Genomic DNA, 23835 nt, shown 5'->3' with positions numbered 1-23835 from the left:
GACCTATGTGCAAATAAATTCGAGAGAATATATAAATATGACGAATAAAATGTAAGACCATCGTTTTTTTTTTTTGCATGAGAGCTAGACAATTGTCGGCGATACCCGCTGAGCGCGATTGCGTCTTTCTACCTGATCTGATAGAATATCTAATACAGCAGCAGCCACGCAGTTCCCCAATTTCGTTCCATAGTTACGGCTGGAGGGGAAGCCTTGATTGCCCGCAAAGAAGAGCGCTACGCGTCTACCATGCGTCGCCAGATCTGCTCACCTCTGAAACGGTCTACCAAGCTCAGGCGAAACCAGTTTAAACAGGTCGAGGTAAGGTGGAAAATCCGTACGGAGCGTCCCCACCTCCTAACGGTTATGTGTCACATAAATTGGGCAAACTCCATTGCTCACCTACTGTCCACTTAAATAAAGGTGTCTATAACCAGAATGTTCGGCGATGGCTAAAGTCCTGCGCTCTCCGGAAGATAGATAGATAGATAGATAGATAGATAGATAGATAGAGTCCGAAGCAAAGGGCCCGCAGAGGAAAGAAGTGCAAACACTCAGTGTTCCATTCACAATAATAATATCTGAGGTCTAACGTCCCAAAACCACGATATGAATATGAGAGACGCCGTAGTGGAGGGCTCCGGAAATTTCGACCACCTGGGGTCCTTTAACGTGCACGGGCCTCAAACGTTTTCGACTCCATCAATAATGCAGCCGCCGCGGCCGGGATTCGATCCCGCGACCTTCGGGTCAACAGTCGAGCGCCATAGCCACTAGACCACCACAGCGGGGCTGCATTCAGGATACTCCCAGTGTTTCCCAGGATTCAACTTGCGCAATATGTGCAACAAACAATTTTCTCAGCAAAATTTTGGTTTAGTATATTAGGACTGACCACCCAAAATTTTGGCGCTATATAAGCGAAGCTAATGAGGGGATACTGAAATTAAAACTGCATGATGGAATTATACAGGACCCAATGGAAATCGCAAGGTTTTCAATCGGTATTTTCAGACCGCATTTTCTGAGCTAGACGAATACGATTATCAGTACTCCATGACAGAACCAGAGAAAACACTAGTAATAACTGAAGAAGGTGCAAGCGCTATTCCAAACACATTTCTTAGAGGCTACACTGAGCAGATTTCCGGTTTTTTGACCAAGATGTTTAGCCTAACAATAACTACCTGTGACATCTCAAGTGACTGGCGCATTGAAAGTGCTGCACTCATTCACAAGATAGGTGACCGGAAAAAAGGTGACCGCAGCTTTCTGTAAATAATTACCGCCCTGTCTCAGTCATAAGCACGTGTTGCAATTTTTTGCAGCACGATGTTGCATGTTACATTCAAGAGTTTCTAGCCGATCAAGGGGTGTTGTCAACACATCAACATGGCTTCAGAAAGTCTACAATTACTCAGTTGGTTTCGACTGTGCACGAGATCTTAGCTGTACTAGATGTCGCTGAGCAGGTTCATATTGTCACGTGGTCGTGACGTCGACGAAGACAGCAGTCGGCGTTTGTAGGATGAAACTGTTTATTTGGCCGAACTTGTGGCCGGAAAATGAGAACTAGAACTACAGCAATGCACGCTGTACAATGATAGCGGCGAACAGGGCGTCGTCCGTCGATCAAAACTGACAAGCGGTCACGCGCGTAGGCTTTTATACAGGCGCTATCGAACTTTCCAGCAATATCGCTGGTGGCGCTAGACAAAGCTGGAACATTCGCGTGCGGGGCGCAATCTTAACAAACCGATCTACTACAATCGCGACGCTTCTAGAACACTACTTCGCGGACAGCGTCGAGCGTTGATAACCGTCTGTGCCGGTCAAACCCGAATACATCAAAACAAGACAAGAAGTGGGCGTGGCAATGCCCCCCTCTGAAAAAGCATCGTCCCGATGCTTGTGAAAGAACATAGAAGAGAAAAAAACAAGTGTATACACAAATAAATTACAATAACAAAGGGAAAAAATAGAGTCCCCAGGCTCGCTAACGCGCGAAAAACGGCTTAAGGCGCACGACATGGACGACTTCAGGTCGTGCGCGGCGTCGCTGGGAGTTCGTAATGCCGTCCGGGATGACCTCGTAGTCAAGAGCGCCGAGGCGTCGAAGAACCTTGTATGGCCCGAAATAACGCCGAAGGAGTTTTTCGCTAAGCCCACGTCGGCGTATCGGCGTCCAGACCCAAACACGGTCGCCGGGTTGGTATTCCACGAAGCGTCGTCGAAGATTGTAGCGACGGCTGTCGGTGTACTGCTGGGTCTTGATGCGCAGGCGGGCGAGCTGTCGAGCTTCTTCGGCGCGCTGTAGGTAGGTGGTCACGTCGATGTTTTCCTCGTCGGTCACGTTTGGTAGCATGGCGTCGAGCGTCGTTGCCGGGCTCCGTCCGTAGACCAACTTGTATGGCGTCATCTGCGTCGTTTCCTGTACGGCCGTGTTGTACGCGAAGGTCACGTACGGAAGGATGGCGTCCCACGTCTTGTGTTCGACGTCGACGTACATGGCCAGCATGTCGGCGATGGTCTTATTTAGACGCTCGGTGAGGCCGTTGGTCTGTGGGTGGTACGCGGTGGTGCGGCGGTGGCTTGTGTGGCTGTATTCCAAGATCGCCTGAGTCAGGTCAGCCGTGAACGCCGTACCTCTGTCGGTGATGAGAACCTCTGGGGCGCCGTGTCGAAGGACGATGTTCTCAACGAAGAACTTGGCTACCTCAGCGGCACTGCCTTTGGGCAGGGCTTTTGTTTCGGCGTAGCGGGTGAGGTAGTCGGTAGCCACGACGATCCATTTATTTCCGCAAGTCGACGTTGGGAACGGCCCCAGGAGGTCCATCCCGATCTGCTCGAATGGTCGCCGAGGAGGCTCGATCGGCTGAAGGAAGCCTGCTGGTCTTGTGGGCGGTGTCTTCCGTCGCTGACAGTCTCGGCACGTCCTTACGTAGCGAGTGACGTCGGCGGCAAGGCGCGGCCAGTAGTACTTTTCTTGTACTCGTGCGAGCGTTCGGGAAAGTCCGAGGTGTCCAGCCGTTGGGTCGTCGTGCAGGGCATGCAAAATTTCTGGTCGCAGTCCCGAAGGTACAACGATAAGGTAGCTGGCTCGGGCCGGAGTGAAGTTCTTCTTTACGAGGACGTTGTTTTTCAAGGAAAATGATGCCAATCCTCGCCTGAATACTTTTGGGACAACGACGGTCCTGCCCTCCAGGTATTCCACTAGATCCTTCAGTTCCGGGTCGGCTCGCTGTCGTGCGGCGAAGTCTTCGGTACTTATGGCTCCCAAGAAGCTGTCATCATCCTGGTCGTCGGGCGTTGGTGGGTCGACGGGGGCACGAGACAAGCAGTCGGCGTCGGAGTGTTTCCTTCCGGACTTGTAGACGACAATAATGTCAAATTCTTGAAGTCTTAGGCTCCACCGTGCGAGGCGACCTGAAGGGTCCTTCAAGTTAGCTAGGCAACACAAGGCGTGATGGTCGCTCACAACTTTGAAGGGCCTGCCGTAGAGGTAGGGGCGAAACTTTGACGTAGCCCAGATGATGGCGAGGCACTCCTTTTCTGTTGTGGAATAGTTGACCTCTGCTTTAGACAGCGACCGGCTAGCATAACTGATAACCCTTTCCAGTCCGCCCGTCCGCTGCACAAGGACGGCGCCGAGTCCTATGCTGCTTGCATCGGTGTGAATCTCCGTATCGGCGTATTCGTCGAAATGCGCAAGTATCGGAGGTGTCTGCAGGCGTCGTTTCAGTTCATGAAATGCTTCGACTTGCGCTGTTTGCCACCTGAATTCGACGTCGGTCTTCGTGAGCTGCGTTAGTGGCTCGGCGATCCGTGAAAAGTCTTTGACAAAGCGTCTGTAATAGGCGCACAAGCCGAGAAATCGGCGCACGGCCTTCTTGTCGGTGGGTGGCGGGAAAGCGGCGATGGCAGCTGTTTTCTGCGGGTCTGGGAGCACTCCAGTCTTGCTGATCACGTGACCCAAAAACAAGAGCTCCTCGTACGCGAAGCGGCACTTTTCTGGCTTTAGGGTGAGCCCGGAGTTCTTGATTGCTTGAAGTACGGATTGAAGTCGCTGGAGGTGTTCGTCGAAGTTCGAGGAATACACAACGACGTCGTCCAAGTAAACAAGGCAAGTCTGCCACTTCAAGCCAGCTAACACAGTATCCATGACTCGTTGGAAAGTCGCAGGCGCCGAGCAAAGACCGAAAGGCATGACCTTGAACTCGAACAGGCCGTCCGGTGTTATAAAGGCGGTCTTTTCTCGGTCTCTCTCGTCGACTTCAATTTGCCAGTAGCCGGTCTTGAGGTCCATCGACGAAAAGTAATTCGCGTTGTGGAGTCGATCCAGGGTGTCGTCTATCCGTGGGAGAGGGTACACGTCCTTCTTTGTGATTTTGTTCAGGCGACGATAATCGACGCAGAAACGTAGGGTCCCATCCTTCTTCTTCACTAACACCACGGGAGACGCCCACGGGCTGTTGGACGGCTGGATGATGTCGTCGCGTAGCATTTCATCGACTTGTTTCTTAACGGCCTCCCGTTCCCGCGTCGAAACCCGGTAGGGACTCTGACGGAGTGGTCCAGCATTTTCTTCTGTTATGATGCGGTGCTTAGCAAGGGGCGTTTGTCGGACCCGCGATGATGACGAGAAACAGTCCCTGTATTCCTGCAGAAGGCGTCGGAGCTGTTGCTGTTGGCGAGCGGGAAGACTTGGGTTTACGTCGAAGGGTGGCTCAGGGATCGTCGTCGTAGCTTCGTCAGAATCTGAAAAGGCAAACGCATCGCTGACGGCCAAGATTTCTTCGATGTATGCAATCGTCGTGCCCCTGCTCAGGTGTCTGTATTCCTGGCTGAAGTTCGTTAGCATCACGCTTCCTTTTCCTTCATGCAACCGAGCAATGCCCCTTGCGACGCAAATGTCACGGTCTAGCAGCAAACGCTGATCGCTCTCGATGACACCTTCGATGTCTTCAGCTTTTTTGGTGCCGACAGAAATAATGACGCTGGAACGCGGCGGAATGGTCACCTGCTCTTCTATCACATTCAATGCATGGTTCCCTAGCGTCGCGCGGGGCGGTAGCGCTTTATCTGAGGTTAGTGTTATCGACTCGGACCTCAGGTCGATGACGGCGCCGTGTTCACTTAGGAAGTCCATTCCAATTATTGCATCCCTGCAGCAGTTTTGTAGGATTACAAAGCTCGCAGGATAAGTCCGGTTATTGATGGTAACTCTCGCCGTGCAGACACCAATCGGCGTTATCAGATGGCCTCCAGCGGTGCGGATTTCGGGGCCTTCCCAAGCGGTCTTAACTTTCTTCAACTTCGTGGCGAAGGGCCCACTGATGACGCAATAGTCGGCTCCAGTATCGACGAGAGCGGTGACGTTGTGGCCGTCGATGAGAACGTCGAGGTCGCTAGTTCGTCGTCTTGCGTTGCGGTTGGGTCTCGGCGTCGGGTCACGGCTGCGTCGGTTTGTTCCGCTGCTTCCATGTTGCGTCGTCGGGTCTTCTTTGGTCCGCAAGATCTCGTCGTCAGGGGTCTGTCTGGTTCGCGTTGTGTTCTGAAGGTTTCGTCGCGACGTCGTCGTCGTCGGCGGAGGATCTTCGGTAGTTCGTCGTACAGCAACCGCACCTCCATCGGTTGCTGTCCTTAGTTTTCCGGATACGGGCTAGGCGACCGGCCCCGGTTTGGGCCAGTGTACGGCCGGCGGTGCGGGGACATGTAGCGGCCGGGCGACGGCGAGCGTGAAGGACGTCGTTCTTGCCACTGCGTTCCGGTTAGGTAGTCGTCGATGTCGCGAGGCCGTTCGCCTGGCTGCGGTCGCGGCGCGTTGATGGCGAATCCTCGCAGTCCCATCTGTCGGTACTGGCAGCGGCGGTACGTGTGGCCGGCCTCCCCGCAATGGTAGCAGAGCGGGCGGTTGTCAGGGGCGCGCCAGACATCGGTTTTCCTCGGGGTGTAGCGCTGGCCGACAGGTGGGCGGTAGGGCGTCGGTGGCGGCGGCGGCGTACGGCCGACAGGTGGACGGTAGGGCATCGGTGGCGGCGGCGGAGTCTGGCGACGGTACTGCGGCGGTGTATCGTCTTGGCGTGGGCGTGGAGGAGGAGCATGACGGCGGGCTGCAGCAGCATAGCTCATAGCTTGCGGCTGCGGCTCTACTAGCTGAGGAGCACCGAGTGAATGCTGGATCTCCTGGTGCACGAGGTCGGCGATGGAATCTACTTGAGGTTGCGACGAAGGTAGAAGTTTTCGCAGCTCCTCTTGCACGATTGCTCGAATCGTCTCACGCAGGTCGGCGGATCCTAGCGCTTGAACGTCGGCGTAGCTTGTGGTCGAGAGGCTGCGGTTGTATTGGCGTGTTCGCATCTCAAGCGTTTTCTCGATTGTTGTTGCTTCGGAGACAAATTCTTGGACGGTATTCGGCGGATTCCTCATAAGGCCAGCGAAGAGCTGTTCCTTTACTCCTCGCATGAGGAAACGAACCTTCTTTTCTTCAGGCATGTTGGGGTCAGCGTGGCGGAACAGCCGGGTCATTTCTTCCGCGAAGATGCTCACGTTTTCGTTCGGGAGCTGAACCCGTGTCTCCAGCAAGGATGCGGCCCTTTCCTTTCGAACGACGCTCGTGAACGTCTCCAAAAAAGCACTACGAAAGAGATCCCAGGTTCGAAGCGTGGACTCCCGGTTCTCGAGCCATGTCCTTGCTGCTTCTTCCAGGCAGAAGTACACGTGGCGCAGCTTGTCGTCGGCGTTCCAGTTGTTAAATGTTGCGACCCTTTCGAACGTCTCCAGCCAGGTTTCGGGGTCTTCACATGGCGAACCACGAAATGTCGGCGGCTCCCTGGGCGGCTGCATCACTATCGCGGCAGGGTTCGCTGCGGCCGTCATCGTGCCTGTTGTTCTTGTCGCCGTGGCTTTTGGCTTATCCGGTAGGAGTCCGTATGGGGGGGGTAGTCCTTTCTGCAGGCGGCTGGTTCGAGGATCCGGGTTGTCCTTAGAGTCGTCTTCTTCGCGGCTTGGGCTTGGGTCAGCGCTCCGCGGTGGCGTCCGGATCATGAAGCAGCACCTCCACCAGATGTCACGTGGTCGTGACGTCGACGAAGACAGCAGTCGGCGTTTGTAGGATGAAACTGTTTATTTGGCCGAACTTGTGGCCGGAAAATGAGAACTAGAACTACAGCAATGCACGCTGTACAATGATAGCGGCGAACAGGGCGTCGTCCGTCGATCAAAACTGACAAGCGGTCACGCGCGTAGGCTTTTATACAGGCGCTATCGAACTTTCCAGCAATATCGCTGGTGGCGGCGTAATCTCTAGACAAAGCTGGAACATTCGCGTGCGGGGCGCCGTCTTAACAAACCGATCTACTACAATCGCGACGCTTCTAGAACACTACTTCGCGGACAGCGTCGAGCGTTGATAACCGTCTGTGCCGGTCAAACCCGAATACATCAAAACAAGACAAGAAGTGGGCGTGGCAATATTATGTTTATAGATTTTTCGAATGCCTTCGACAAAGTGCCAAATGGTGGCTCTTGTATTAATTAGGAAGCATCGGCCTGCCATCCTTCATTGTTAAATATATTAGCGCATATCTTTCCAACTGCAGCCATTTGTAGAAGTCAGAAATCACTCATCTCCTGTGGTTCCTTTTACCGCGGGGGTACCACAAGGTAGTGTCATAGGCCCATTGTTGTTTCTTATCTATGTAAATGATCTGGTGAAAGTGGTTCGCGGTACTGTATCAACTAAGTTGTTTGCTGATGATTATGTTGTATTCAAAGAAATATCATCCACTAATGACCACATATTGTTACAAAACAGTGTATGTTTCAGAGATTGGTGCATAAGTTGTGGAACTGTTTTAAAGTCAGATACGCAGTACTACGCTGTGTTACCAGGAAAACAAACTTTCCAGTGCATTTGCGTATTCATTGAATAAGTTCACTATGTCACGGCATACGTCTGCAATTTGTCTAGCCTGTCTCCGGAAACTGTGGTGCCTCAAAATAAAACTAAAAAATGCACCATGTAGCATAAAACTTCTAGCTTATATGCCTGCATAAGGTCTAAACTGGAGTATGTCTCTATGGTATGGGATCCGCTTTACCAAAAAGATATTATGCAACTAGAAAACTTTCAACGGGAAGCACTGAGATTTATAGTTGGAAAGTACAAACGTCTATATTCTCCTAGAGATTTCATGAAGCTTAATAAAATACCTACGTTGGAAGCCCTGAATGGCTTTTCATTCCTTCACAACTGCCTTACAGGTAAGATCCGTTCAGCTCTCCCGACATCTGTTCAACGTCTCAGTGCAAGGATACTGCGACACAGGCATAAACATTCCTTGGCACCTATCTTCGCTCGCACAAAAGCCTTTCGATACTGCTTCTTCTCTCGCACGGTCGCGGTTTGGAATTCTTTGCCAATAGCATATTTAGCTCCGATGATTTTCTTAGCGCCATGCAGTGCCATCTTTTGAACATCTAGCATTTTTAGTTTTTTTGCCGCTTCTACTTTTGTTGTTCCTACGATATGCACGTTTCGTTCCTTCCATTTGATGGCCACATCTGTAAAGTGATTTTCATGCTATTTTTCTTTTTAGCCTATGTTTAGTTTCCTGCGTTAATCTCTTGCGTTTTTTGTACATACATTTTTGTATTGTACAGGAGAAAAGTCAATGGCGTTTCATACCTGAATTGGGCCAAATTTTCGGCTTAAAATATTTCACTCAAATAATAATAAATAAATACATGGCGACACTGTCGACGAAAATCCATGGACAAGCAAGTCTCTGCATGACTTGTGCGCTCCTCAATCATGTTACATGTGTTGCAAGAATTGTTGCGTTAATTCTGATAGCAAGACCGGACTTTCATTTAGGCATATAGTGGTAAAACTATTACAGAGCAAAGTCGAGCAACGAAATAGCAATATGATGCCACCAGTTCCGCTATTTACCCAGTATTCGCGATGTTAGGTCATTGAAGCTGGTTGAGTTTTATTTAAAGTCTGCGTTTGTTCAAGAGGGTGGCCACGTTTCTGAGGGCTCGCCTCGAGCTTCAGTGTTGTACGTGAGTGTCAGAAGAGCTACGCAAATGTACACGCATTCCTAGTAACCAAACTGGTGCGATCACTCCTCTCTCTTATAATGTACACACTCCGCTCCCGCACCCCCCGGATGTCAAGCGTACTCTTGCATGCTCGCGTCATTTGGCTCAGTTGATCCAGAAATGCGAAGAAAGGAGCTAGTTGGTTCATGGTGGCTTGGCGATGAGCTTATGGTAGGGTAACTCTAGAAAGGACACTGGACGCAGCTTAACAGGACGGGTGCTCCTCCGGCTAAACTGTGTCCAACGTCGCCAAACCATCATTTCATCCAACTGGCGTACGCCCTAGCGGGATACCCATGATACCTTTTTTTTCGTTTCTTTGCCGAAAGTTAAAGTTAAGCACAGAAATGCGAAAATGTGGGAAACTTTAATTCAGGAAGTACCATTGAGGCGTCTGTAATCCATGCGATTTTCACACAAATTCGCACAATTGTTAGCTTTGTACGCTGCGCCGTCTGGCCTGGTGCAGCTGCCATCTTAATTTTTTGCGAAGAATTGCGACATCAACCCGCTGTGTCATGGCATGATCGACTGTCCTCGCAACATATGCGGAGATGGTTCACGCCCTCATTTCGCCTCTTCTAAATTCTCTCTAAAGCGTCTTGAATTTTGCAGCCCTAAACTACTCTTTTTCTTTCGACAGTGTTCCTACACTTCCGGGCAATCAGGAATGGACGCCGTACACCAGAAACTCGCCCGTCATGTTGGTGATGGATGAAGGTCAATTCAATGAGACGCAAGAATTCCGCGCCAGTCACTGCGAAAGATGGAGGCCACTTTTCTGAATATAGTTTACACCGATGTTCCTTAAAAGAAATTGTCACTGCGTATGAATTACTTACTGGAGTGAGAAAGGTGCAATAGTGTGCACGTAATTTTTTTATTGTATAGTTATAACAACAAATAGTTAACAAGAGTAGCGCCGAGAGTAGGGAACATTAGTCCGTGTGAGTTAACAACAGGCAACCTCACTTAACAGCTAGCCACTGTTATTCTGTGCTAGTAATACGCATGCAAATTCTCCATGTTTCGCATGAAATATAATTCCTTTAAAATAAATATCCTGGAACTTGAAGGAAAACTGGCGCTATAGAATAAAACGGCAGGAGGTAAACACCGCCGTGATGAACAAAAATATATAATGCGTTTTCACGTCACCATGTACTTACGATATATAAGTACTAAAAGTGATATACAAGTCACCGTAAACGGTGCTGTGTCACATCTCAAGTACACAGAAGACATATTGGCGAAAAAACGTAAGAAAGCTTCGCCCTTATAAAGCGCTGTGTGGGTCTCTTTGTGTCTTCAGTCATTCATATTGCTATCCATTTCTTCAAATTTAGCATTTAGGTAACCACCTTGTTTCTACACGCCAACAGATACTGTTACAATGTGCAATTTGCCGCGATTAAAGTTTTATGATACATTGTATGTCCTGATTTGCATCACTAGACATTGCTTCCCTCTTATTGCTAGCAAAATGGTTTTGCGAATGGTGACAGCACAACAGCTGCACTTAAACCGCGATTTTCTTGTCAATAAAAGCGTCGCACAATACAAAAGAAATATGCCCATTCCAATGTCTCGTCGTTCTTTTGGAAATGAAACATTGCGGAATAATCACATATCAAGAATGAGTAACCAATATTGCTCGAGTTTTTTTTTAATTGCGCAGATGTTTTCACAGCCGAGTGGTTACCACAGCCTACTGACTCTTTTGACACGCACTCTTAAATAGAGTTCTAAAGACTAAAGAGTACGGGATAGACCAGTAGCATAGACAGAATCTTCCTTGAAGAGTGGGGGGAAGGGGTTCATCCATAGTTTAAGTGTGTTCGTGCGTGCGTTTGTAGGTGTGGTATGTATATACAAAGGGCAAACCGAAAATTTTAGGGACCCTCCCACCCCCCCCCCCCCCTCCATGGCTACGCCAGAGGAACAGACTCAAAACGCTTTGGGTTGGAGATCACTGAGAGTCCCTCACTACTACGCACAAAAGAATGGCCGTCAGTGCCGTTATATTTTATTGATTCTTTCTCTTTATTTCAACTCTAACCTTTCTAATAACAACTATTGGTGCACCCGATACACTCGTGCCTATTTCGACAAACGCAGGCAACCATTACCTCCATAAGAAATGTCATAAGCCATAGAGGAAACATATAGATCGGTACAATCCTTTATCGAAAAGTAACTCAAATGAACGCCTAAGGAAAGCGCCCTACATCAATTGAAGCTAATAAATTATCGCCTCAAAACAGTTGCAACTTTTGGTAAAATGGATCAGAAATAAATGTGTAAGCTTAGTTCGTTTTGTTTTTAAATATTGCATTGTAATATCGCCGTAACTACGTCACCGTGAGATCAGGTGATTCAATGTATTGAATCGCCTAATCAATGGATTGTTGAGTCGCCTGATCTATGTATTTAATCGCCTGATCAATATACTGTTTTGCATTAGAAAGAATCATACGAAGCCAGCGGATACAGATACCTAAAGAAGCAGCACAACGGATGAAATGGTACATTGAAATGGTGCAACTATGAGTAAACATATCAATGAAACAAGTATGTATAATGTAGATGGATAGTAATTTTAACACGAAAGTGTTTTAAGCCGGGGTCCACCAAGTACTTCCGTTACCGGATATGACGTTCATATAATGAACGCCAACGGGTGAGAAAGAAAAAAACCAAGAAAAAGATCCGCCGCTGGGAATCGAACCCACGTCGCTGCGGCCGCGGCAGTAAGCGCCCGAGGCTAAACCAACTCGGCTAGCTTGACAGATGCTGGACTCCACGAACGCGCGTTATTTGCAACTTCCACGTACCGTGGCGCCGCCGAGCGGTGGCCGCCGGAAGCTCTGTTGAGATTATTGAAATGTTGCACCCGCTTGAGTCAGCGAATGTTGCCACTTGTTCTGTCTCGTTTGGGGTCGTTTTGCGACGGTGTGCACGGTCTCGATACGTGACACTTTCGGTTCCTCAACATGAACAGAAAATAAAAAGAAAAAGGCAACTGATTTTACCGCGGGCCTCAATACTCACAGCGCACAGTGGGAGGCAAAGCAAAAGCCTCCCCTTAAAGGGGTCATGAACCACTTTTCCAAGTAATGATCTAATGGCCTCAGTATCGGAGTGTACTGCCTCCCGAATCGATTGCCGCAAAAATTTCTCGAATCCGTCAAGAATCAGCGGAGTTACGGGGGTTTGGCGCACGCTCCCAGCGCTTTCTCTCTTTTCTCGTGCCGGCGAGCGCACTGGAAGCTAGACAGGGAGGGATGGCATGGGGGAAAGAAGTTACGCCAGCGCGCGTCATGAAACGCGATCGCTCTCCCGCTGTGATTCGCTTGCGCGAGTGCGGCCACCGTGTACTGAGGAGTGTGGCGCCGGCAAGTGGCGGCACCCCGCGGCAAGAAGCGCATCTGATCCGAACGCCGCTCTCGATTTACGTCGGCTATCGGCCAATAAGCATGCTATGTCTCTTGCGACGTACAGCGGACAGACGCCCCGCCCACCGACGAGAGTGAGAACCGGCCTCTGTTTGAAAAGAGGGTGCCTGGGGAAACGGCAACTTCGCGCTCCGCTTGTGGCCATTACGCGGCGCGCACGACTGTAATATTTGGCAGAGCAGTTCATAGCCGTGTCAGCTTTCCGCAGAATGTGTTTTTTCAATCAGCCCAAGGGGTGCTTCATGACCCCTTTAAGATTAGCGCCTCGAAAAGCCGTGAGTGGTTAAGCGGGTTAAACTTCGCAAGCAAATAACCAAGGCCCATGAATGTATGCAGAATCCCATTTTGTGTCCGAGTATATGCCTACTACCTCATACCACCTTTCTCGCACTTCGTTCCTCCGCTCGACACAGTCGCTGTGCAGACAGTACCAGAACTGATTAGGAATGCGTTCCCCCTCTAGAATATAATGAAAAGTCCGGTTCCAAAGCGTCCATCGCACCATTCCACGTCTGAAGTGGTTGTGAAGTGCCTCCGTGACCTTCACATCTCCAGCACTTTTTGTTCGGTATTACTTGCTGATATCGCTGTTTTTTCGTCCCTGTCCCATACGATGTTACTTATTGCACTTCTCATAAACACCAAAAGCGTAGGATGATAACAGGAACGTCACATCCTAAACGTGAAAATTGCGTCTTGCCGCTGGTTTCATTCGCTGCTTGTCGACCTATTGTGGCATTCCGCTGTTTTTTTTTTCTCTTTTTACCAAGAAAGCGCAATACAATCGTATATCGCACATGCCTCAAGTGGTTCTTGTGCTTCGGTCTCGAAGGGCAACACATTTTTCTTTCGTTTACCTACATTACTTCGTGCTTTGAAGGGAGCTGAGCTAGCTACTCGACATAATGCAATGCAAGCGAAAATGAGATAAAGCATGTCTCCGAGAATGTCTGTGATATTACTGAGAGATCTTTACTGAGTCTCCTACTACCATATTGTGCTAACAACACAGCGGGGGTTGCAACGCGCGATTAAGCTCCGCAAGCAACGCGACTAGTGTGTTTGGTTTATTTACAATTGTGTGCATATTTATCCTCCTAATGAGGTTCCAATCACGTACCCTACATTCCTTTACTTATTATAATATGTCACCGCAACCCTGCTTTCAGAAAAACATAAATCGGAGTGCAGCCGAAGCGCGAAGAACTGAACTCTTTGCCAAACATGTACGTTCCTAAATCGTCTGCAGCGGGCCGATAATCTCAATGACCGCTATGTTGGATGTACAGTCGTGCCACCTATGGGCCGTGAAAGTTGCGAATAACTTTCACACATTCTCTCTCGCACGGTGCTGTCTGTTGGCGGTGTAGATAGGCGGGGCGGAGCGGGCGTGGTGCCGCCGTCTGTGAGAGGTGAAAAGAAGTAATGCGTCACGATCGACACTTACTAGCGCTTACTCCGAGATTGCGTGCGATATCGGAGGTCATGGTTAAAGCGTCTCGATAGCAGCGAGGGACACTGGCCGCGCTGGTGTCGCCGAGGTCACGTCTTGCGTTCTCTGCCTTTCGCTTCGTGTGAGCGTGCGCCGGCTCATCGGAGTAGTGCACCTTCCACAAGTACCAACGGGATTTCTCCGCCGCCGACTACTTCGATTGCGAGAGCACCGACTACGAAAACTGCTGCAATACGTGTTCCAGAAAGAACACGATTTCGATGGGCGAATGTCGTGCCTTGGTGGAGCGAGACAGAGGCCAGCGGCACGCACGCGTCTGCGGCTCAAGCTAAGAACCTCTACGAACTAGGCGTCAACATGGATGCATCCACGACAATCTGTGCTATATCTGCAAAACACGAATAGACATTGTACAAGTTCTCATATATCATCACAGAAGAAGCACTACTTCTGTGCAGATACGTTTCACTTTCGTGTTATACCGATTCCTATGACGGAGGGATCAGCCATGTTTTTATTGCGATAGCAATTATATGGACAGTCTCGGCTGGATTTTGCCGTCGCCGTCGCCGCCGTCATGCACCGTATATGTATAAGTATGTATATATATATATATATAAAGGCCACAAAGAAAAATAATTCAGAAAAATGCCTCCGAAGCGCGGAATCGAACCAGGGACCTCTTGCTCCGCAGTGATCGGCGCTATCCACTACGCCACGAAACGCAGATCCTCCACGTAGCTAACGGCGAGCGTTATATACACACCCTTTAGTGCTGGACGGACTCAGAGACAGCAGGCGATAATAAGCGTTTCTTCATTACCAGCGAGGTGGCGCTAGGAGCCCGACGGGCGCATTTAAAAGTCGTCGGCGAGCTCGCTCGCTTGTTCTTATATTTGCGCATGGGAGAAGCTTGCCCTTCCGCTGTCTGCTCGCGCGGTTTTCTCGTGGGGAGGGGTAGAGGAATGTTTCACGCTTTCACCGTGATGTCCGCGCTCATGTTACGGCGCGTACGAATGTCACTCGAGCTCAGGGACGCCGCTAAACGAACAAACAGAAGATGAGCGCGAACTATCAAGTGTCATAGCTCGACACTTGAAGCACGCTAGTTTCCATCGCTGCTTCGGCCGCCTTTGCAACAGAAGCGCTGTTCAAACTGAGAGTATCCATTGGCAAGCCTCACTTCGTATAGCATTAGTTCCTTGCTATCGCATTCATTGCTTCGCCCTTGCGGTGAAACTGTGACTTTTTTTAATGATATCTCCGAAGATCTTAACCCTGTTTGTCGCTTTTATTCCTACTCTGGGTGTCGGGTGATGACTAGGCTATGGTATATACTATGCTAATATATCATTTGCTTATTTGGACATACTGCAGCTCAACTGGGTTATCACCGGAGTGGGGTTTTTACATTAGGTATACAACCAAACATAAAGCAGGGCAACACTGCAAGCAAAAAAGAAAAAAAACATGGCAGGTCCCCCTTTCATAGGATTCGGTATAACACGAAAGTGAAACTTGTCTTCACAAGGGTAGTTGAGCGTTCATTGTGCATTGTTTCGCCACAAGGGGGAAGGAATGAGTGCTATATTACCCAATTGTGATGTCATACGAAGAACGGCAAGCAGCTCGAAACTTGCAGCGTGCTCTAAAGCAGAAAGGACGCACAAAAGGAACATACACAGGACGAGCGCGAACTAACAACTGTCAGAATTGTTGCCCCTCTGTGTGAGCAGCGCGCTCCTTTCGGAAACGCGGCCGCTGCAGCGAGCGAAGTGACCTTCGTGCTCTCTGTAACGTAAACGGAAACTTGCAGTGAAAGCACAAGATGCAAAAAAAAATTCGGCAGATCCCACGTACCGTGGGAATCGATGTTATTTGAAGCATGCCGGGGATGGTGGCGTAATTTTTCACATTGAGCGAAACGTTACGGATTGACGCTAGAGAAATGTGGAAGTGGGATACGCACACTCATATGTTGAGGAGTCGCATATGTATTATGTAACCAGTTGTTTACAGTTGCGTAACGATGCCAACAGCAACATGGGTGTTACAGACACCAGACGCGGTAGCTGATATGTAGTGCTTATATTCTTCAATACTGGATAGCGCGTATTCGAACAGGTCAAAGAAGGAATACAGATGCATAGGACAGACATTACTGGCAACTAAGCTTCATTCAGGAAAGTTTCCCTAGATATGTACACAGACGAGTGGCACGCACAGGCACACTGCACGTACGTTACAGTCACAATTGCAGTTGTTACAATTATGCCTGCATTTGTCTGTTATGATGGAGAACGCACGCACGTTTCGCGAACCCGTGCACATGTGTGGAAGGGGTTCTTGACAGTTCTTGCTGGTGCTCACTGATCATCATTACCAGTGAGCACCAGCAGCTGGAACGGACTTGTTAATCGGAAGCGTTCGTGATCGCGGTTACGAGGTGCCTTAGTGTAGTGAAGTGCGAGGTATAGTACAGCTGATGGAAATCCTAGATGCCTCTTAGGATGAAATGATCTATGATGCCTCCTGTCCTGGACGTGGCATTGATGGGGTCTATTGATGCCCTATGGTGAGGTCTATTGATGCTCTATGATGAGGTCTATTGATGCCCTGTCCACATCCAAGCCGTCTTTCATGCAGTATAAGGACCAGGCGCTGTTGCATCTTTATAAATCAATGTTGTAGTCACGGGTTATGATGAGAGGCCTGGTAGTCTAGGCAGGTTTATTGTGGGAAGCATTGGCTCCGGTTTTTGCGTAATCCACATGGTCCACGTTGCGGACCACATGGACGAGTGGATAGCAGTTGAGTGTCTTCCAGGGGTGTTCTGTCTTCAACTTTCCCACTTTTCTTGCGTCCGCCGCGGTGGTGTAGCGGTTACGGGGCTCGGCTGCTGACTCGAATGTCGCGGGTTCGATCCCGGCCGCGACAGTCGAATTTCGATGGAGGCAAAATGCTAGATGCCCGTGTACTGTGAGATCTCGGTACACGTTAAAGAATACCAGACGGTCAATATTCCGGAGCCCATTGCTGCGGCATCCCTCATAATCTTATCGTGGTTTTGAGACATAAAACCCCAGCAATTATTACTATTATCCTATTCCTTGCGTGTCAATGTGTGTGTGTTCGCGGTTACTGTGTTGGTTGAGAATGTATCACCTATGGCACATAACCGCATAATATGAACTCTGATATGCGGGTATGTACCACACGTGACTGAGAGAAAGGGTTTCATGATGTACGCGACAGGTAATTTGCGTTATTCATGTGATGACCAGTGAATCGTGTTCGTCATACACTGATCCCCTGCTATGCCAATTTTGGTATATTGCAAATTATGGAGACGACCAGGAGAGCGCCCAGACGTAGGCGGATAGATAGATAGATAGATAGATAGATAGATAGATAGATAGATAGATAGATAGATAGATAGATAGATAGATAGATAGATAGATAGATAGATAGATAGATAGATAGATAGATAGAAACGGCCGAAGTGCCTGAGGTTCGCTAAGAATTGCTTCGCATTTAAAACTGCCCCCATCACGAGATAAGCCCGCGCGCACGAGAGACACCGCCTGCAGAGGTGCGCTTCCATCGCAACGCGTCGGGCCGCCACCTTTAAGCGCACTCTCCACGCTCATCGCGCCATGTCGCTAGTGATAACAAGAACACGCTGAAGCCACCGAGCTCTGGGTGCCGCCAACGATCGATTGAGTATATAATTACCTTGCCGTTAGTAACATTCCGAACTTACGCTCGGTGGCCGAGTGGCTTCGCGCTGCGCACAGCAGAGCGAGGGGTCATAGGCTGGACTCCCGGCAACGGAACTTTTCCTTCTAGTTTTTTTTCTTTGCCATCTGTTAGTGTATATCTTACAACGTCATATCCGTGACGGAAGTACGCCAGTGGAGCCGTGTTGGGACCAGGCATAGAACACTTTCGTGTTAAAAAGACAACTCTTAAGAAGCAGTGCAAATCAATACATTCACGCAGGAAATCTTCGAAAGGCAATCGTCTAGTTGTTTCTGGCAATAAATTTCATTCTTCAAAAGCGCGCGGATAAAACCTGAACTTCAATAGGTTGACTCTGCTGACGTGTGACTCCGCTGAGTGCAAACCCCTATTCGAGAGGTGCCGTGTGGTGGGGCGATCTGCTTCTCAATTAACGCGGGAAATAATTGAGGCTGCAGAAATCGCGAAACTTGGCGATAAGTGTGTGAGTGTACGGTCCATTGCCTTGACGGAAAAAGAAGTTTGGTACATGTCCCGTGCGCATGGCAACCGCAAGTGATGTAGGCTGATAACACTGATTTGTGTTTTTTTGGAAATAAGTGCTTTGCAAACTTTTTTGTCCACGTGCCGTTTCCTTACATTCTGTCTCGTTACGAAAATAAACTTCAGTTGTAAGTCAGCGCTTGTCTGTGATTCTTCCTGGTCCCTCGTCCTGTTTTGCGCTGTTAGTAACATTATGGATCACCAACTTGCCCAACGAATCGCTCTCTTAAATAGATTAGTACGTGGCTGAAGCGACACGAGGCTAAGTTTATGGCTATTCCTTGTGAGTTTCAGTTTATCGAGAGACAGATATTCGTTATTTATTGAGTAGCGTGAAGTGTTAACGAGAATATGCAGCCATTTTAGGCATTCGAGACTACTTCGCTCGGGCAGTGGCTGTAGACCTAGGGTGGCAAGGTCGGCAAGCCCTGTCCAAGCAATAAGTACAGTATTGCTCTTACACGAACAATACATACAATGACACACACACACACACGCACACGCACACAAACACACCAATGTATGACTGTCGATAGAGCTTGTCGCCCAGAGCAACACCGACGAGAACAATCACACAGGACGTGTTATAAGTCTTCCCGAGCAGTAGAAGTTGTCCATATTGAAGAGTCATATTGTCCAGTGTTAAGTTTCAGGCAGTTTGTGTAGCCAACGTCGAGTATGATCCGGGGAATTCGTGTTTCATCTTGCGTGCTTAGTCCTCGTGTCATGCAAAATTTAAAAGACGTGTCTATTTTGTGCAGCAGTCCGTACTGTTTTATTGCATCGCACCACAACGATCGCTGCAAGGAAACGAAGACACCGCAGTCGCTACATCTTCTGTTGAAAAAAGAATGCCAATTCTCTCCGGTGTAGTGTCTTGTGCGGCTCTGGCAGTTGAGTCACTACGAACATTCCCGGTAAAGCGCAGTGAGCTCGGAGCCACTGCAGTACAATGTAGTGACGAAATTCATGAGCATCACTACTTAGACGCCTGATGTTCAGCACTACTTGTTCTTGCGAGTGCGGCGACTTCGATTGCAGTGCCGTCCTCGAGTCGCAGAGTATCACCCGAGAATCGCGTCTCTGATCTTTAATGTATAGGAGCGCTCTCCATATTACAATCAGCTCAGTAGCTATGGTGGAAGTGCGATGAATCAGGGTGACAGACATCGTAACGTTCGCGTATCGTATGCGCAGACCTATAGCAGATCTGCGACAGAGCCATCAGTGTAAATGTGACGATGGGTTGAACAGTTGGCGTTAACGTCTTCAAAAGCAAAGTATGTGAGTGCTAGCTCATTCCACGCCGAACGTCCCAGCCGTTTTGGCGACCATCTCAAGTGTGTTCGAGAAAAATCGTGCTGATTTCTTACATGGAGATCAGTGAATTGCTAGAACATTTCGGAGACAAAACAAATTTGGTCCCGTGGGGTTCTTCCGAATTTCACAGAATATCGTGTAAGTTTTGCTTCTCAGAAACATTGTCCTTAGAATATAGTTTCCTTTTTCAATATAATATTTGGTTTACATCTTAAGCAAATACGTTTAAGCTCAATTGTATGACTGCAATTGTTCAGTGATATACACGTCCTGCAAATTTGCCAAAATGTTCCGTGTTTGCATTTTTCCCTCATAATATTGCGCTTTTGATGAATATCTGAGTAATGAATACTCATGCTAAGGAAGCTAGGTTTCGCGTTAAAAATGTTTTCAAATCACTGATATTTCTAAATTTTACTAGTAAAAAATCACAAATTTAAGAAAAGCATCATTTTGGTCCACATTGAGAGGCATTTTACACCACATGGTGCGCCTATTAAAGATCAGCTTTATATAGCTCAACTGAAAGGAAATAAATAGTTTTTCTGATACGGCAAGTTTTGTCATTAAAATTTTTTTGAGAAAGGAAATAATTTTTGAAGTTCTCCCTTGACGGCAATGGGAAACTTCAACGCGGAAGCTGCCGTATGACCAAATAGAAAGGTAACCGTCATAGATAGATATTAAATAAAGCCGAGCTAAATACACCGCCCTGCGGAAGTCCACGAAGCACTGTGTTAGGAGTGATATCACCATCTTTTGTGCACATGTACACCAAGCGGTCAGCGAAATAGTCTCAAATCCACCGGTACGTACAGCCACTTACTCATGTAAACCTTTGATTCTTTAACCTCATTTAACACGTTGTTCCACGCGCCCTTATTCTGGAGGAGTCAGCCCACAGTAATGTTATATGCAATTATGTTATGTCTGATAGCTACAAATAGTAATGGTACTATGTATTGTGCAGCGGCGCTTTCTAAAGCCAGACATCTGTGGGGGATAGGCATCACAGCCAATGAGCACCCAGTCAAGACGCGTCAGCACCATATTCTCCTTATGAATTCCTACACAGCCAAAAAGAGTTATCGGGTGATAGGAGTTTAGGCCTCTTGGAGACTTGCAGGTTTGGGAGCAGGCATATATCGAGCCCTTTTCCAACAACCCTCAAGATGGACGCAGGCTAGTGAAAGAAACCCACGTGACCGGTATGGCAAATTGAGGCGCCATCTATTGACTGGGATCCGAGTTAAAATCTGCGTTCCGTCTCTTTCCTCCCAACTCTCTTCAACCCTCTCTCTGGCGGATCAACTCCCTTTCCTGCGGGAGGCGCGCTTTCCGCTGCCTTGCTGGCGCCGCTGACTTTGAAATCCGTTAGAAAGTTTTGTGTCTGGCGTTGGTAAGGCATGTGCTGGCCGTCGTCGTTCGACCGTTTCATGGTGCTCGCTCGCTGTGTGCTTGTGCGACGCGATGTTTTACGACTCGCGCTGTTCGTGCATAGTGCTTTGTTGCTCGAATACTTCCAGAACAAGTCCCGGAATATATGTGCCGGCCCCCAAAAGAACGACAGGTGAGCGTGCCCTTTGAGTCGCGGTTTTCATTGTGTATATTTGAATTCACGTGCATACCGAGTAGCTGTTCTCTGCAGTGGGGCTTCAGTTAATGTTTTCAAAAATGACTGATTTGAAAAGGGCACGACGCTGCGTTTAAATCGTTATACGAAATAGCAGCGGACATGAAGCCTCTCACAGAACCGCGTGCTTGAGTGTGTGCTTTGCATTTGTCTCCGGTTAATTACTCGCCATCGTCCATAACCACGTTTGTGAGACATTAGGTAGATGTATGAAAACTTGTGCTGCTCTGAGACGAACAAACGAGTTCACTTTTGCACGAGTCGACGGCGCTCTTTATCTGATTGAAACTTGCCCTTTTCTTCAGGGTGTATATCGGAACGCAACACAGCTGATCGGTGCGCCCAGAGAAAAGCTGAAGAATTGCAGAATCGGCGCACTTCAAGAAGAGATGCCATGAATCATCCGATATCAGCCGTTCATTTTCTCCGCGTACGTTATCACTAGTTATATGAAAACCAACGTTTTTTGAAATGTAGTCAATAAAGTGCGGCCAATATTAGTTGTGTTATATGTGGAGTTCATTTTAACATCTTTAAAATGATCTGTACATTATTATTCTTTTTTTAGGTATTTCAACTGCTTTCATTGTTTTTGCATTCCAGGAATGTTCAATTTTGTTAGTTATGATAATTTTGTGCAATATCGTGCGCATATATCAGAAGCTGTTCTGCACATTTCTCAGTATAAAAATTGTGTTTTGGAATATGTGCCCTAGTGTTATGTTCTGTTTTTTATTCCACTGTTCTTTAAGTTCTTAACTTTGCCGAGAACTTTCGTGTTGTTTAGTGATCATGAACACGTGTATGTTAATCTCCTGTAGATAACTTCTGTTAATCTCCTGAGCCTGTATCGCACCACATTTGATGAAAATGTTGATTTTCGGAAACGAGGACAATAAAACGAGACCAAAGATATTTTGTGTTGTGAGTGCAATTCATTCTTTTGCGTTCTGGCACATGCTGCACGACTGCAGTGTTTGCAGAATGCCTTATTGCAAATTGCGCACATTCAAACGCGCAACGAACGCGCGGCGCAGTACGCGCAGCGGATGCAAAAAAAAAAAAAAGCGCCCGGCGCGCTGCACGGCGCACACGCGGACGAGGGGGTCATAAAAGAAAGGGAGAGGGAGCCAGCGCATGCAAACAAAACAAAAAGAAAAAAACCCGGCGCGCACGAAGGAGCTAGGAGAGGAGGCGCAGCTGGTGTTAGTGTTGCCATGACGACGCATACCGTGTGCGCCGCCATTCTGCCGTTCGAGTCTCTGAATCCCAGCCGCCAGGATATTAACTGAAGGGACGTTTGGCGCTGCCAGCGCTGACGTCATGAATTAAGGCGTCCTATGGGAGGTATACGGAGTAACCTCCCCCTGACGGACGTTCTTCCAGCTGGCATTGAAGATGGCAGGAAGGCGCATCTTCGCCTTGTCACCCAGATCAGACAGTTCAGCATGACAGGTGTCTGTCTCCACTTTTTGGTGACAGCAGCGTAGTACGCGTGAAAGTCTCCGACAGTCATCAAGCGGCCAGCCTCATCAAGGAGGTCCAACAGACTTGTTGGACCTCCTTGATCCAACACCGAAGACCTCGGCGTTGGATCACGCCATTGACAAATGAATGCGTGCAAACGAACCCCCAGTATGGGATAAACTTTGTTTACCAGGGTAAGTTCCTTCTGCCTAAAGTTCCTTAATGAGAGCACGGCACACGAACTGGTCTTCAGAAACCTCATCTTAACGAGCAAGTTGTGCACAGCTTCAGGTTATGAAATAAGAGTCTTGAGCTTCTCACACTTCGTTCCCTTGGCTTCTTCGCTTCTCAAGAAATACAAAATGGCGCGCCAGTAGTCCAAAATATCTTTTAGAGCTTCATAAAAAGAAAACCACCTCGACGGTCTTAAGGTTTTTAGCGACTTGATGGACATGCCATGGCCAAGCACACAAGATCAAACTTACGGCTCAGCTACCGCAACGACATCAACAGGGCAGGAAAATGCGCAACGTAATCGTGAACTACGTTAAACGAGGTCGTCCTGATTCCATCCTCCAGAGCGTTGCTGAGTAGGTGGCACGGATCATTGAAGTGAAGCGCCTTGAATTCGGAGTTGTACAGTTGCAAGTCCTGGTCAAGCTTCTGCATGGAGTCGGATCACAATACAGCTATGTCGCCTAATACAGCTACACGCGGCAAACCTTAAATCGGTCAAACTAGAAGATATATCAATGAGCACTTAGAACTTTCCTTTTCAATAAAGAACGGAACCAGGTCATATTGACCCTTGAAATCCAAGTTTATTGGATAAATCCGAATGGTCAAAAATTTTACCGGCGATAGTTTATCGGAACTTTTCGGATAAAACCGAAAACACGCAGCCCTAGTTATGTTCCACATTACTGATAAATGTTTCCTGGAATCAAGCTTAAGGCAGCAAGCACGCCACTGTCGTCTGTACAGCTCGTATGGATGTCACTGAATGCCGTTGAATGCACCCGCCTAGCGTGACAAATGTTGCCTGGAGATAATGTTCCACAAGCACGTCTCACACATCTAAGGTGCATTGCTCGGAGTCTCTCGTATTCGGTATA

At 48.3% G+C, this 23835-nt stretch overlaps 1 protein-coding gene across 1 annotated transcript in view; it reads left to right on the top strand.

The window, feature by feature from the left end:
• The window catches only part of LOC119375945 (acetylcholinesterase), a 36109-nt gene extending 25544 nt beyond the window's left edge, over nt 1–10565 (top strand). The window contains exon 3 of the mRNA XM_037645963.2: nt 9752–10565. Coding sequence (XP_037501891.1) covers nt 9752–9893 — 142 coding nt within the window. The 3' untranslated portion in view covers nt 9894–10565. The remainder of the gene's footprint in view (nt 1–9751) is intronic.
• Nucleotides 10566–23835: the final 13270 nt, after the last annotated feature.

Source organism: Rhipicephalus sanguineus, unplaced genomic scaffold (assembly GCF_013339695.2).
Source record: "Rhipicephalus sanguineus isolate Rsan-2018 unplaced genomic scaffold, BIME_Rsan_1.4 Seq10350, whole genome shotgun sequence".
NCBI lineage: Eukaryota > Metazoa > Arthropoda > Arachnida > Ixodida > Ixodidae > Rhipicephalus > Rhipicephalus sanguineus.
This window is presented reverse-complemented; position numbering and strand designations above follow the sequence as displayed.